The sequence below is a fragment of the Cimex lectularius genome, unplaced genomic scaffold (assembly GCF_000648675.2).
Source record: "Cimex lectularius strain Harlan isolate CLEC.00 unplaced genomic scaffold, Clec_2.1 scaffold22, whole genome shotgun sequence".
Taxonomy (NCBI): domain Eukaryota; kingdom Metazoa; phylum Arthropoda; class Insecta; order Hemiptera; family Cimicidae; genus Cimex; species Cimex lectularius.
Genome location: NW_019392657.1, coordinates 190,573 through 204,982, shown reverse-complemented (window position 1 = coordinate 204,982; position 14,410 = coordinate 190,573). Strand labels below are relative to the sequence as shown.

The 14,410-nt window shown below is 35.4% G+C and overlaps 2 protein-coding genes across 2 annotated transcripts in view; both read right to left on the bottom strand.

Annotated features, from left to right (window-relative positions):
* Positions 1–5,550, bottom strand: part of LOC106670726 (probable E3 ubiquitin-protein ligase HERC1) — a 35,942-nt gene extending 30,392 nt beyond the window's left edge. The window contains exons 1-6 of the mRNA XM_014401293.2: positions 5,163–5,550; positions 4,858–5,094; positions 2,247–2,418; positions 2,002–2,184; positions 1,427–1,662; positions 1,183–1,368 (exon numbers count right to left, since the gene is read on the bottom strand). Of these exons, the coding sequence (XP_014256779.1) occupies positions 1,183–1,368; positions 1,427–1,662; positions 2,002–2,184; positions 2,247–2,418; positions 4,858–5,094; positions 5,163–5,297 (1,149 nt within the window). The 5' untranslated portion in view covers positions 5,298–5,550. The remainder of the gene's footprint in view (positions 1–1,182; positions 1,369–1,426; positions 1,663–2,001; positions 2,185–2,246; positions 2,419–4,857; positions 5,095–5,162) is intronic.
* Positions 5,551–13,640: 8,090 nt separating this feature from the next.
* The window catches only part of LOC106670734 (neural cell adhesion molecule 2-like), a 74,283-nt gene continuing 73,513 nt past the window's right edge, over positions 13,641–14,410 (bottom strand). Inside the window, exon 8 of the mRNA XM_024224751.1 lies at positions 13,641–14,385. Coding sequence (XP_024080519.1) covers positions 14,168–14,385 — 218 coding nt within the window. The 3' untranslated portion in view covers positions 13,641–14,167. The remainder of the gene's footprint in view (positions 14,386–14,410) is intronic.

The window sequence follows — 14,410 nt, the reverse complement described above, 5'->3', positions numbered from 1 at the left end:
CAGTAAGTACATTCATGCTAATAAATACATTCACTACAATAAGTACATTCGTGCTAATAAATACATTCACTCTCAATACTAGTTAGTATACACAACTATTATTACTATATACAATGGAATAACCATGTTTCCTCCTAAACTCAGAACAATGGGCCCAGTCACTTGCGACCATGATCAAGCACAATTCTCAAATCGAGTGGCATTCCTGTGTGTTCTCTACATGGAGCCAAGGAATTCCACCCTTCAATTAGGTGGGACATTTCTCTGTCGACCCAGCCCACCGATGGTTCCCACTTTTTTTAATGAATTTTTTTTTTTGCATTTTTTGCATCAGAAGGTACACAGACAACAAGCACTGCTTTTCCGAGATGTACCTAGTTCATGGTGTTTACGCCAAAGCGTAATTTATTATATTTTCTTGTTAAAAATTACTTAATTAAAAAATGTCTTATTACAATTCAATTTAGTTATCTTTATTTTAAGCCTCCGACCTCTGATTGGCCTGCCGAATGAAGAAAGGCTTAATTGGCGAACGGTGTGAGGCTCCTCTCTTGTTTTTTCAGTCAGTTGTTCAGTACCCTCTCGTTTTTCTCTCTGGCCGTGCGCCTAGTTGTTCCCAATTAAAAAACTTAGTTAAGTATCTTTCCCTTCTCAACGTATTTCTCCTTTGTATCAAATTGTCAACCACATTTCCTCAACATTCCCGAAGGAAAACTCTAAGGCCTTGGAGCGGACCGACAGGCATTATTCTGCTGGAGCGAATTATAAGGTAAGTGAAGCATTGCTACTCTCGGCGAGTGATTTTCTCGTTTTTCTTTATGTTGTTTATTTAAGAAGAAGAAAATTTATTATTTTTTATTTTAATTACAATAAGCCTACGGCTTAATTACATGATATTTATCACTTAAAAGTGCACAACAAGAGGGTCGATGGACCTGTAATGGACAGCAGTACTCATGCTGAGGAAGTCTGAGGAGACTAGGTAAGCAGAGTCACCATGACCGCACAATTTATTACAAATAATAAATCATCACAATTATTTTTGTTGAGCTTATAATGTATTTTTTTAAATGATTATTTTGTTCTTCTCTATTCCATTATAAATTATTTGTATTATTATCAGAGTGATGAAACTAATTTGTTTATATAATTATACAAAGATTTATAAATATAAAATCTTACTTGTTTGACATTGTTGAAAGCTGCTGATTTTTTAGGTTTCCATACCAATATTGCATCTGCTTTTTCCTCAGCGAGTTGGTTCGAGGAATTGCTTCCCCAAATGTAAACTCCATTCTTGTCCGATTCGTACTCGACCATCTGACCCATCCCCCAGCTCCTCGAGTAGTCACCGGCCAAGCCGACCACCTGTGAAATATAACAAGTCAGGTGCGATTGCTTGTTTGATTTCTGCTGAAAAACTTACAACTTGCATGAGAATAATAGCAGCCTTGTATAACGGTATCATCGGTTCTAGGTTGTCCCTGAGTGGGATGCAGATCTGAGAGCTCATTGAAGCAATCGCGGCTGTGAAGGCATCTTTGTTAATGAAACTTGTATTGCTGGAGCATTTGAGAGCCATCGAAATCCATTTGAGAAGGTGTGGCAGGGAACCTCTTTGAATTGCAATGAGTAAAAGAAGTTCACAAGCAAGCTGGCGATCTGAAATTGTTCAATAATCACAATCTAGCCTAGGCTTAGATCAAGTCGATTATTCTCAGAAGCTTAGTAAAAATTACAATTGCTTCATGTTATTTTTCTGTTAAATATATGGTTGTTTTATAATGGCTTTCATGTCTATTATTTGTAACAAAAATATTGTTTATAAGCATATTAAATAGGTTTCCTATAAAAGTTTTATTATAATGCAGATAGTTACTAAAAATATCAGAACGTGTTGAAACAAATTTACCTTTTTCTAACCTAACTGTAATCTTCTGAGCATAATTTGAGGTTTCAATTTTGTGGATTTGAAGGTTCGCAACGTCCCTATTAACTTACCTTCTGCTAAGGCTTCAGAAGATGGGTCTGCAACCGAAGTCAAAAAGTCGCAGACGCGTGTCAAAGTTTCAACACCGAGGGCCGAGAGCTGGTTTTCATTTGAGAGAGAAAGAGCAGGCAGTGACCTGACGACTTCCAACGCCGTACGTAAGACATCTCCACACAACGTACTCCTCGGGCTATCTGCAAAAATAAAAAATTGCCAATAACCTGATTTACAGAAAAAAAGTCAAAGGTAAAATTACCAGGCATCTGTGAGAACTGCCAACTTTGTCTAAGCAAAGCGAAAAATAAAGACAGGCCCGATCTGATAGCGACTTCCACCAAAGCTTGCGACCCTGTCATCTGAGATCTATCGATGATGACTTCAGTTGCAAATTTATCGTCTCCACCGTCAAGCGAATCATCTCCTTGTGACTAAGGAAATCAAATAACCTTCCATTAATAACAATAAATAGCATTTGGTTTTAAAAATAGTCTTAATATTTTTATTGATTAACTGTAAGATTTGTTCTCAAAGTTTGCAGGATGATGAACCTACAAAACAAGCCTGACAGACCGAATCTATAATAAGCAGACCAAAATGATTGTAAATGACTAGTCATGTTTTGACGTCATGCCATCTTTAGCATTGGATCAGGATTAAAAGGAGGAAGAAGAAAAACAATAAGTCCTTTTATATTGCTCTGCTATTGAAGATGACGAGAAAACAATACTTATCAGACACATCAAAACATTTGTGACCAGACCAAAATGATTTGTGCTCATTATTGGCAAATTTTTTTTCAATTGGGTGTCATAGATGAAGGGTCAAACTACTTTACACAACTTTTTTCGTACAGTTCTACATTAAAAAGCCACGGACTGTTCAAAATCCAGATCCTCTAGTGTGAAAAACAACTCGGACACCATAGGTCTCTAGGTCTATGAATAGATATACTCATGTTGAATTGATCAACAATGATTGCTTATTTTGTTATGTTCCACTAATACACTTTTTGGCTTTGCTATCTTCAATGAAGAACTGTCAAAGCAGACACATAAGAAATTAGCAAGACTTGGCCCAGAAATGTGAGCAGTATCTAGTCATTTCCTACTATTCTGGTTTGCTTATGTTTGTTATTTGGTGTTATTTGGTATATAAGATGCATTTCAGATTCTGAAGTCTGAAGAGCTATTTTCTGTACTGGGTCTGTAATTTTATTATTTATATCTGTATAAGTTATATGTTTTATGAGTCTAGGCTTCTTCTTCTGTAAGGCATGTTTTGGCCCATTGTCAGTTCCAGTGGTTCTCAGTCTTTGCATCTTTACAGAATTTTCCTAATTTTTTATTATTGAAGAATATTTCAAAGAAAATATTTTTGTTTTTGTTTTAAAGAAAAAAATATGTGAACTCTACAATAGGAATGCCATTTTTTGGCCAACGTTTCCACCTTTTTTCGCATCATCTTCAGGGCCTGGGTGAATTATAAAAAATACCTAGTTTGGAAAAATGCAAAAAGGATATATATATAAATTTTCAATCGAGTATTTCATACTCACATAATGTGCAGTGTCAAACTGCCTATGATCAAAGAAAATTTCCCAGGTTTACCATATCCCCTACCCTGTCATAATGAAATAAAAACAGGAGAATACAAATGTTTTACATATTACATATACATATTCATGTTTTACAACAATTTCACACAAAACAAATATGACACTACAAGAGTAACACCTCGCTTTATGTGAGTATGCAATATTGTACATGTTCAAAATTTATATTTACATTTTTATTGTATTTTTTCCAATCAACTTATGTTTGAAATTCACCCTGGTCCTGAAGAAGACCCAAACAAAGGTCAAAACATCGGCAAAAAAATTAAAAAGGTGTTTTTGTAAAATACTTCTCTCTTGACCGCTCCTCATGACTTCAACAAATTATTGGACAATTGGTCGCTAAAAACACTCTTTCCAGAAAGTCGAACCATTGTTTCAAAACTTTATTGTGAAAGGTCCCAAAAAATGTACGTTGGACCATCCTCAATACCCAGGATAAGTAAATAGAAATTGGTTTTATTTCAACAAGATAATGCTCGACCTTAACATGTATTTTAAAAAAATCCAACACTTGGCATCAAGATGACAACAAACCACAGAACACAATGGTATATAGTAATTCCTATATGCATTTAGCAGTCATAATTAACTGTATTAATTAATTTAATTAATTATATTTTTAATCTAAGGTCTTGGTAGAAATGAAAAACAAAGAGTCACAAGTGGCATTTGAACCCACGACCTTCAGCTCAATACGTCTTGGCGGGATCAGACCTCAGTGATCCTGAATTTGGTCCCAACCCCTTCAAAAATTAGTTTCTTCAATGGAAGAACACCAGCTCACCAGGGGCTCAAATTCACACACGAACCCCCCAAAATGGAGCCAGGAAGGAAGTACAATAAGCTGTAGTACACAGCTGAGTGCTCAGGGTGAACTCTTCCAGTTCCTGGTATCCACTAGAAAAACAAAAGGGGGGGATCATATGGACAACTTTTTACTATGAAGCTTTGTGTAATTGAAGGTCATAGAGGCTGCTAAAATGCCGCAACAGCTAATGAAGTTGTGTTAGTAATAGTAGGTCAAGAATTGGAGAATTATATTAAAAAGCACTCCATATCGCGGTAAAAATGTACATTAAAACAGTGGACAAAGTCACGGATAAAAGCTAGTATCAGTATAATTACTACTGTCGGTCAATTCTATCAATAATTTATAATGAGAAATGATTAAACTTCATTACCACACAGACCCAAGAGGGGGTTTTTAAACTTAAAAGTGATTTTTGTTGCCGAGGCAAGTGCGTTAACTTACTACCTCTTTCGGGTCATATCTGACAGCAGTGAAAGCATAGAGGATCCGCTTGAGGAGCGTCAACCGCTGGTTGAGAATTATGCAATAGGTCGACTCGCTCCTGGAGCTCTTGGCCAGTCTGCGCTGGACCTGGAGCAATGAGAACACATGCTGTTCCAACTCGGCGAAGGTGTAGCTCGCAGTGTATTCAGGCTGCCTGCTGTAAGGAGGCTGAGCGACCGGCAGCGTTACCAGCTCCTACGGAAAGGAGAAAACTGTAATATTCTATAAAACGGTTGGGTCTGGATTCAGCAAAGAGTACTTACTTTGTTCGCTAGAAGGCTGTCATAGAGCAGCTGGGCACCTTCCCTCGTCGCTATGTTGTCGATGCGCTCCGATGCCCAGGACGAGTTGAACAGGTCGAGCCACCTCGGTTTAAAGTAGTAAGACGGGTTCGACATATTTTTCTACGTTTTCAAACGCAAAACGAGACCTGGAATCTTATCAAAACCGTCCTGATAAACAAGTCACGAGCGAACGTCGGGTGGCCCTGCTCGATCCGAAAGGACATTTTCTAAGATTTTGCACCTTTTGTTTAATTTGATTATTTTTTTGTTTTTTTCTGGAAGCGGTTCGAATTTGTTGGCTCGAAGGGAAAAGCAGCGAAAACAACAATTGAGATAACCACAGTTCCCGTCAGCTAACAGCCACCAACACTTCCACTTGACATATCAGTGTTGCCAATTGATTCAGAACCGATCAAACTGGATGAGTTTCCCCAACCCCAACACAATAAAAAATTCTAAAAAATTGACAAATTTTAACTGTTTTCCTCCTCTCATTGATGGAAATTTGGAAATGATAAACAAAACTACCTCCATATATAGCGACGATGAACCACCAAACTGCATGTTGATTTTAGTTTTAATTTTTTTTAAAACTATCTCCTCGGTTAAAAAACATTTCACTTCTTTTGACTATTCAGAAATAATTTTTGACTAAAATAGACAATCTGAACATAATGATGGGGAGGAATTAAACTCTTTTTCACAATAGGCATGCATTATGTAAAAGACAATTTATTTCCTACCTACCAACTTATTATGGAGTTCCACAAAATCACACTGTCAAGAAAACTATATGTAACAGCTTACCCCATATTTACAGATGGGGCAATAAAAAAACTGTTTATATGTCCCTCTATAAAATTTGAAAAAAAATTAAACCCCTCAAAAATGAACTACACTCAGCAGAACTAGTGGATATTCTGCCAGCGTTGCAATAATTTCTATAACTAAACTCAACTCAGAAAAGTTGTGTACTTTGTCGAACTGGAAAATGTTACAAACTTTGACATAAAGTTAGACAGCAACTACACTCATGATAGTTAAGATAACCAAAGAGCCTGTATTTAATTTTAAAAATGTATTTATATAAATTGTATATTATAAACTAAATAAAGATAAATAATAATAAAAATTAACAAACCACCCTTAAATTTTAATCTACATATTTTGGTTCATACATATTTTGTGAACAAAAAATAGATTTGGTTGTAAAAAAAGACAGGAAAAGATATTTAAAAAGAAAATATTTATTACATAACTATGAAAAACAATTTTAAAAAAAAACTTGTTGAGTAAAGAAAAAAATTTAAAATAACTTTCTTGTTCCCTTTAATACTAAGCATTTCCACCAATGGCATGGTGACTCCACCAAATCTCATCCATTAGGCCTCTGCATTCCTTTGAAAAGATTTCTGGTAAAATCCTGCGGAATTCTTTCCCATTTATTAAGAACCATCGTTTCCAACTTTTCTAGGTTGTTAGGACCTGAATTTCGCTTATGTACTAGTTGCTTTGGTCAGTCCCAAAAGTGTTAACCTCATTTAGGTCTGTACATGCTCTACGGGGCGTAGCATTATCCTGAATTAGCCAGAATCTCTCACCAATATAGAGAGCAAATGTCTACAAATTCTTTGGTTATGTCTTCTAAGTACTTCTGTGAAGTTAGAGATCTTCCTTGCGCAACAATCACTTTTGTGCGGGCATCCAAGGAAATGCCACCTCAAGAACATCAATGACTCACCATAGAATGCTGAGCACACAGCCCTGTGACAAATAAATAAATAATAAAGTGTTGTGATGAAATTGTTTCAGATGTGTGAAGAATATGCAACTTTATACATTAAATTGGAATTTGGGACAAGGGTGCCACAATGTAGTATATTCCTCAGGCTTCCGCCCTATCTATATAGAAGAATGGCAACAAACGGCAATTGATTATACCCATATCAGAGAAAATTCTAGACTAAAAAACCATCCAATATAATTATTGCTGGATAGTTAAAAAAAAACCCAGAGCTCTTCTGTGGTACAATGAAGGCTCAAAGATGGAAATGGTACATCCATTACTTCATGGGTAACAGAAGGTACAAAATTTTCCCTCGACCCTTTCTGCACCAACTTTAGCACTGACCTGTTCTCAGTCGATAATTATTCATCCAGAAAGTGACAGGTAGGATTTATGATTATGACTGGGCAGACTATTATACATGGTTCTCACAAAATGGGCACCCATTAAAGGATGTGGATAGTAGTACATTCATATCCTTCTAAGACTGTAAAGGAAAAAGATGTGACCAGAACATCAGCCACCACCTCCCTGGTTCTTCGCCATGCCTGTTCGATATTCCTGTTGCTCCCTCCTTTCAGCCTGCAAAGGTCTAGGCTTTTAATAGTCTCAGGGTAACCATGGTCTTTGCCTTTAAGAAAAAAATATCCCCACCATCAACGACTTTATCAGGAAAAAATTTAATAAATTCCACCAAAACTGAGGCGGTGAATGGTGCAAAACACTTTTCTCTGGAACTAAGCATTTCTCACAGACTGAAACCTCACTTACTTCAGGATAAACTATGATATCTATTATTATTCTTAATCTAATTTGTGTTAATTTCAAATTTTTAATAAGAAGTATTTGTGATATACAATATAATTGTAAATAATAGAACTTAATAACTTGTAAAACTAGAATAGTTGGTCTTGTTATATAAAGAAAAGTTTAAAAAAAAAATTAGTTTTGTTAAATGACTAGGAAAGGATAAAAGGTTTCCCATCCCTTCAAATGATTTGACATAACTTATAAAGTGTATAACCTGAAAAATTCTCAATTTTTGTTTAAATTTGTTTTGCCAGTCCTTTTATATGACTAACAGTATGTGAATAATGAGATTCAAAAGTGAATTGATATAAAAATACAATAAATCCAAACTTGTACATTTTTCAAATAGTTTAAACATGTAAAAAAAGAGATTTTAAGTGTTGAACCAATACTGTTTAATAATGACATCTGTATTTTTACACCAGTAATCCCTGGTTAAGACAAGCACTGTTCCTGTAGGTGTAACGAGAGCATTGCTTCCTGAAAAGACACTGATCTGTTGAGGGACATGCTTTTGAGCGAAATCCCACAACTCGAAAATAACGTCTTCCGCTTGACCCGATGAGATCAGTATTAACGAAGGCTTCACGGGCATGATATTCTGCACTCCATATTTATCAATGAAAATATCTTGACCGGATATCACATTGATGACCATCACTTGTTCGAGGTTGGCTGCTGAAAATATAAAATAAGGATAGCAGAACACAGAGACCGGGTTGTCAAAATAAGCGACAGCGTCTGCATTTAAAAAATAGAGCCTCTGTATGAATTTGGCCTCGTACGCATCCCACATTTCCAATTGACTCACTCCACAGAGTACGACAAAAATGTATTTATTTGAAAAATGGACATGGGCGTCTACATCGTAGACGTGATTCACAGGTAAAAAGGTCTGTCGTTTTATGTCGTAACCGTAAATTTTTGTCTCTAACCCACTTACAGACCTGATCGAAAGGTATACCCTCGAAGGTAAGAGTTTAACATCGATGCTGCTTATATACAGCATATCATCTTCTATGATTGCATCGTCTAATTTTTTACCACTCTTCAAATCCCATATCATCACTGCGATTATGGTTTCCCATTCGACGCAGATAAAATATTCGCCGTCCTGAGTGAACACAGTTTTCGCCTGGACGTTCCTCAAGTTAAAAATGAATTTCTGTCTACTGTACCATTCCGTGAGGTCAGTGACAGAGTCCTCGGGCGGTTTGCAGTTTTCCTGATCGTAGAGGAATCTCTGTGTAAGAGTGAGCCGGTTCATATCACCTTTGACGAACACCTGTACGAGGTTGTCCTGAATGATGACAAGGAGCCCGTCGCAGAGGCGTGTGAATCTGATGGGCGTTTGCAGAGCACAGAACACCTCTTCTTGGATTGTCTCGTGGTCGATCAAGTCGTAGACCTGGAAGTAGTACTGCCTTCTGGCCGTGGTGAAGAAAAAGACAACGATGTCTTCGTCGCATTCCATCCTCAGGGCTTCGTTTTTAAGGCTGAACTTGATCTCGCGGAAGATCTCGTTCTTCCAGTTGTACATCAACCGCAACTTGTTGGACACGTTCGACTTCCATTTGCAGAGGTGCTCGTCTTCTGCGGCTTTCAAGACCGTCTCAAGGGAATCTTCACCGAAAGTGTTTATAAATGCTTGACGCCAGACTTTGTTTACATTCAAAACGTCGTTCCACCTTGAACAGGTGCAACTCAACGAAAACAAGGAATACACGTCTAAATAACAGCCTATTTCTTGGATCAACACGTCCGGCAGATGTGCCATATCCTCACTACCCTACAACGTAAACTGATTTCTCTTATTTATATTTCTGTATGTAATCCAAATTCGGACGAAGGAAGAAAACGAAAACGGAGTTGAGAATAAAAAAACTAAAATACAAAATAGAAGTAAAAACTCAAAAGTTACAAGCAGCCGTTGGCCGGAATTTTTCTTATCAAATAAAAACCTCGTCGTACTCAGCTTATGAAACGTGACGTAATAAAAACTGCACATGCGTCACAGTTAAATTGAGTATAAAATATTTTAAAATCGGTCAATCCTAACTTATTAGGATTAAAAATGGCCAAAATTGGGATACCGATATCAACAATATAATTTCTTTGATATCGGCTAGAGAAATTTATCTCCGGATAAATGATTCCAATATCGGCCCTTACAGAACATATCGAAGTCTTCCACGAGAAGGAATCCTTAGCCCTCTTTTGTATATTATCTATGTATATGATTTAGAACAAAATTTACCAAGCAATATAGGAATAACTCAAATAGCTGAGGATGACTGCCTCTACACCAAACAAAAATCCATCGAGTACTGTATAGAGGTATTAAATGAATGCGTTTACAAATTTCGGAATTGGGCCAACGAAAACAAGTTAGCTATTTGCGAATCTAAATCTATAATATGCCCTTTTACTAAACCGAGAAAGATTCCATTAGGAGAGATCATACTTGGAGATTTAACTTTTAAAGTAAATTATTCAGAAATCGTGAAATGCGGTCTGGTGTGATGTAGGTTTCAGAAAAACATTTTCCTTATCGTGCCAACGTTTCGATCTTTATTGAGATCATCTTCAGGGCTCAAGAGTGCCCTCTCTCAACACGAAACGCAATAATGGTGCAGTTACACAGAAGGCAAACACTTTGAGCCCTGATGATGATCTCAATAAAGATCGAAACGTTGGCACGATAAAGAAAATGTTTTTCTGAAACCTACATCACACCAGAACGCATCTCATGATTTCTGAATAATTATCGACTAATGGTCTCATATTAGATTTTACAAGTTTAAGTCTGAAGGTTGAAACCTGTTTAGACATAACTCTGTTTGATTTCTTATGTACAGGCAATTTTAATGTACAGTCCACAGGCCCTTGGTTGAACCTATAGGCGTGTGTGATTAATTGTCTGTACATAAGAAATTAAGTAGAGTTATGGCTAAACAGGTTTCTACTTTCAGTCTTAACTTGTAAAATTGTCTGAAAATCCCAAACCCGCCTTGAGGATATCAATAAATTTAACGAAACGACGGCGTACGTAAAACGTATTTTTCTTTTTTCTTTTACATTCCACACCTACCCGATCGAGCATCCCAATCTTCAGACGAATGTAATCATAACGGTCATCGTGTCAACATTTAACAGAAATGTTATGCAAAATCTCTTTAATAATCGAAATTTATATTGAATTATCGCGATCTTATCGACTTGTGCGGCTATCCGGAAAATGATTCTTAAATTTATATTCGATTGAAATCCCAGGCAACGGAATAGCGGTTATTGGAAGAATTTGCTGGTGGTCAAAACCTTAAATTATTTATCGTTTTATTTTGAAATCAAGACTTGTGTTTTCACATGCATTTTTTAAAGAGCTACTTAAAGACTATCTTTATAAACTTGCATTCAAATTGCAAAAAAGTAATGATCCTAATAAGTAATTAGAGCAATGAAGGGACAATTTTGACTTTACAGTCGTTATCAACATGGCGTATCTCTTTTAATAAATAAGATTTTTTTAAACGTTGACTTTCTTTTTAACTTTAAAATGTGGATATCATATTTGCAATTGTACGATAATTTTCTATAAGTTTCCCGAGTCGGATATACCTTTCAAGATTTCGAATTTATGCCGATCTCAATTTTCTTTCTGCTATTTTTCAAGCCCTTTAAAGGAATAGTCGTGGCACTTACGCCAAACTGTGTCCTTAATTATCCCGTGCTTTCGGAAGGGCGGGACTTAACCGCACCTTTTAGACGGTCGTTATCCACCTTCTGTTTAACAACGCTCTTTACTGGTTAGGTCGGTTTCTCGTAACAGCAGTTTGGAAAACCGACCATCCCACCATTGACTGTCAGCGAACGAATACTTAGCATTATACGTGTGGTCCTAAATATCCCGGCCAAACTTTGTGATCTTAAAATAATTGAAATTGTGATCACGAGTATATTATAATTATACCGTGTGCGTTTTTATAAAAGACATGGCCATTTATTTTTACGCTGCCTATTTTCATTGTAAAAGTAAGAATGGTTCCTATCAATTTTCAACCATTTTCAGAATGGTTCAATTTTTGCACGCGTAATCTGCTGGTGATATTAGAATTTTAATGAGTTGGCGTGCTAAACCGACTTGGCGCTCAGTTTTTTTTTCAAATGAAATGCCCTAGTTTTTTAAATACATTTTGAAAATCCTTTATATTAAAAAAAGAAAAAAGAAGCCAAAAACAAATATTCAAAGTTTATTCTGAGGACATTCAAGTTTTAAGTCAGAGCTCAATATTTCAGTATATCGTATAAGTGCCTGTTGTTGTTTAAAGTTAGGTTTAAGAAACATCATAAATTAAATTTTCATATTTTATTCAATTAAATTTAAACCCTTTATTTTAACTGGTCACACGATGAATAGAAATTATCGATTTCTGAAGAAAACTTTAATATGTAAAGAAGAAAATAATATTTTAGAAGGAAGGACTTTTGACATGTATAACAAAATAGAGCATTACATTTTTGTAAGCACCAAAGGATTGTAAGTGAAAAGTTATCTCGAAATCGTACTTACATTAGACCATTTATGTTTTAGTGGTCTAATTGACCATATTAATTATTTCAATTAATTATTCTTTTTGTGTAAGGTCTTGGTTGAGATGAAAAAGCTAGTGTCACGAGCGGGATTCGAACCCACGTACTTCGGCTCAAAACGCCGCTGCTCTAACCACTTGAGCTATCGCGATTTCGATCCACTCAGACATCAACTTCCCATCTCAACCTTTCGAATTTTCCCTTTTTTTAAATCATTTTTTGCCATTTTTCAAATGATGTGTAATCATGATTCGATTCTCAGCGACTTATGAAATGTCCTCGGCCAGCTGTTAGTGAAGTGATTACATCTTTTCTCATTTTATTAATTCATTTATGTTTTGGTGGTTTAATTGATCATATTAATTATTTCAATTCCTTATTTTTTTTTAAATGTAAACTCTTGGTTGAGATGTAAAAGCTAGTGTCACGAGCGGGATTGGAATATATCCCCCTCTATATTTTTGTAAATATTTCAGAAACATTTAACTTTTTCTAATAAAGTTGCGAAGTAAAGGATTCGGGTAATTAAATTTCTTTCAAAATGACCTTCGTGAAATGAAGAGGGTTAGGTTTTGTCAGCGGTTTTTGGATTCTGGTGCGGGCGTTACGACTTGAATTATTCGCACTGATGTTAGAATAAGTTAGGAATGCAAAAACGCATAAAACATGACATTTTTTATTTTACTTTTCATTTTATTTGTCGAGAATATTTTATTTTCCACGTTAAAAGCAAAAATCATAATTTTTTATGACTGTTTATAACAGCATATTTTAAACAAATATGTTTTTTAAGAAATTTAATTATGTCCAACATTTAATTCGTTAATCTTTTGAAAAGAGTTAATAGTTTCTAGCATATTGGTAAAAATGTAGAAAAAAACCAAGATATCATGAAATAATATGGTGTAATTTTTCGAACTAAGAAAATTTTTCCTACCATAAAAATTATTTAAATTTTGAGGCAGTGATGGAATAAATGTGGACAAATATAAATAACTCAAAAAATTCTTATTTATATTATTTACGTAGTTCCCATATCTATAATATTATTGGTTCAGCTTGGTTTTTTATATACTTCAAATGAATAATTTATTAATTTTTTTTTATTATACAAGCATAATAATAGTTTTGATCGAGTCAAACAATAAGTACAGCGTTTTAAGTGATATGATTCAATAGATTATTTTATGTATTCTCGGTTTGATAAATTTTAGTATAAAAACATTTAGGAAAATTTTATGGGATAATTTTGGTGTAAATTGTAAAAAACATTTCTGATCATATGGCTTACTTTTAATTATAAATACATATATACAAGTGATACGCTCGTCAAGAGCTTTTAATTACTTATTTAATCGTGGTCAGAACAATGTACAGTCAGGTAATTTATTAATTAAGAGTTTAGTTTAAGGTTAATTAGTGTAGAAAACAAGGGTAATAACGCACGGAAATAACGACGAAACGATCATTAAGGCGCAATATTTGAATGAGAATTTTTTTTAGTGTAGCTAATTACGTTACAAAACTTTGCCTAACAGAGTTTGAAGACAAGCACAATTTTGATGTTTGTCGATTAATTTAGTCAATAAAATAGTGATTGAAAATATACAACAAAGCTAATATACTAAATATCGCCGTAACAACATCGAACGGAACAACTATATATATAATAATTCATTTTAAGTCTTTTGAACACATCTTGCCGATAACACCCCCGATTTTCAAAAGACTCTTGATTGTCTTTTGTTGTAAGCTTTTACGATAAACTCGACGGTTCGTTTGCTTAGAAAGACTTCTTTTAAAGCATACGCGTCGTGATAAGTCCTAAGGCGATCGCCGCGACTTGGAAGAATAGCGAAGACTTCTCGCAAGAACCAGACGCGACGCTCCGTTCCCTTGTCCTGAAAGACTGGATGGGCGAGTAGTCGCTGAGTCCGGCTGCGTTCCTGGCCGCCACTCTGTACACGTACTCCGTGTTTTCCTGGAGGTTGACTATCGCGTAAGGTGTACCGTTTCCTGAAATAAAAACAATTAAAATTGT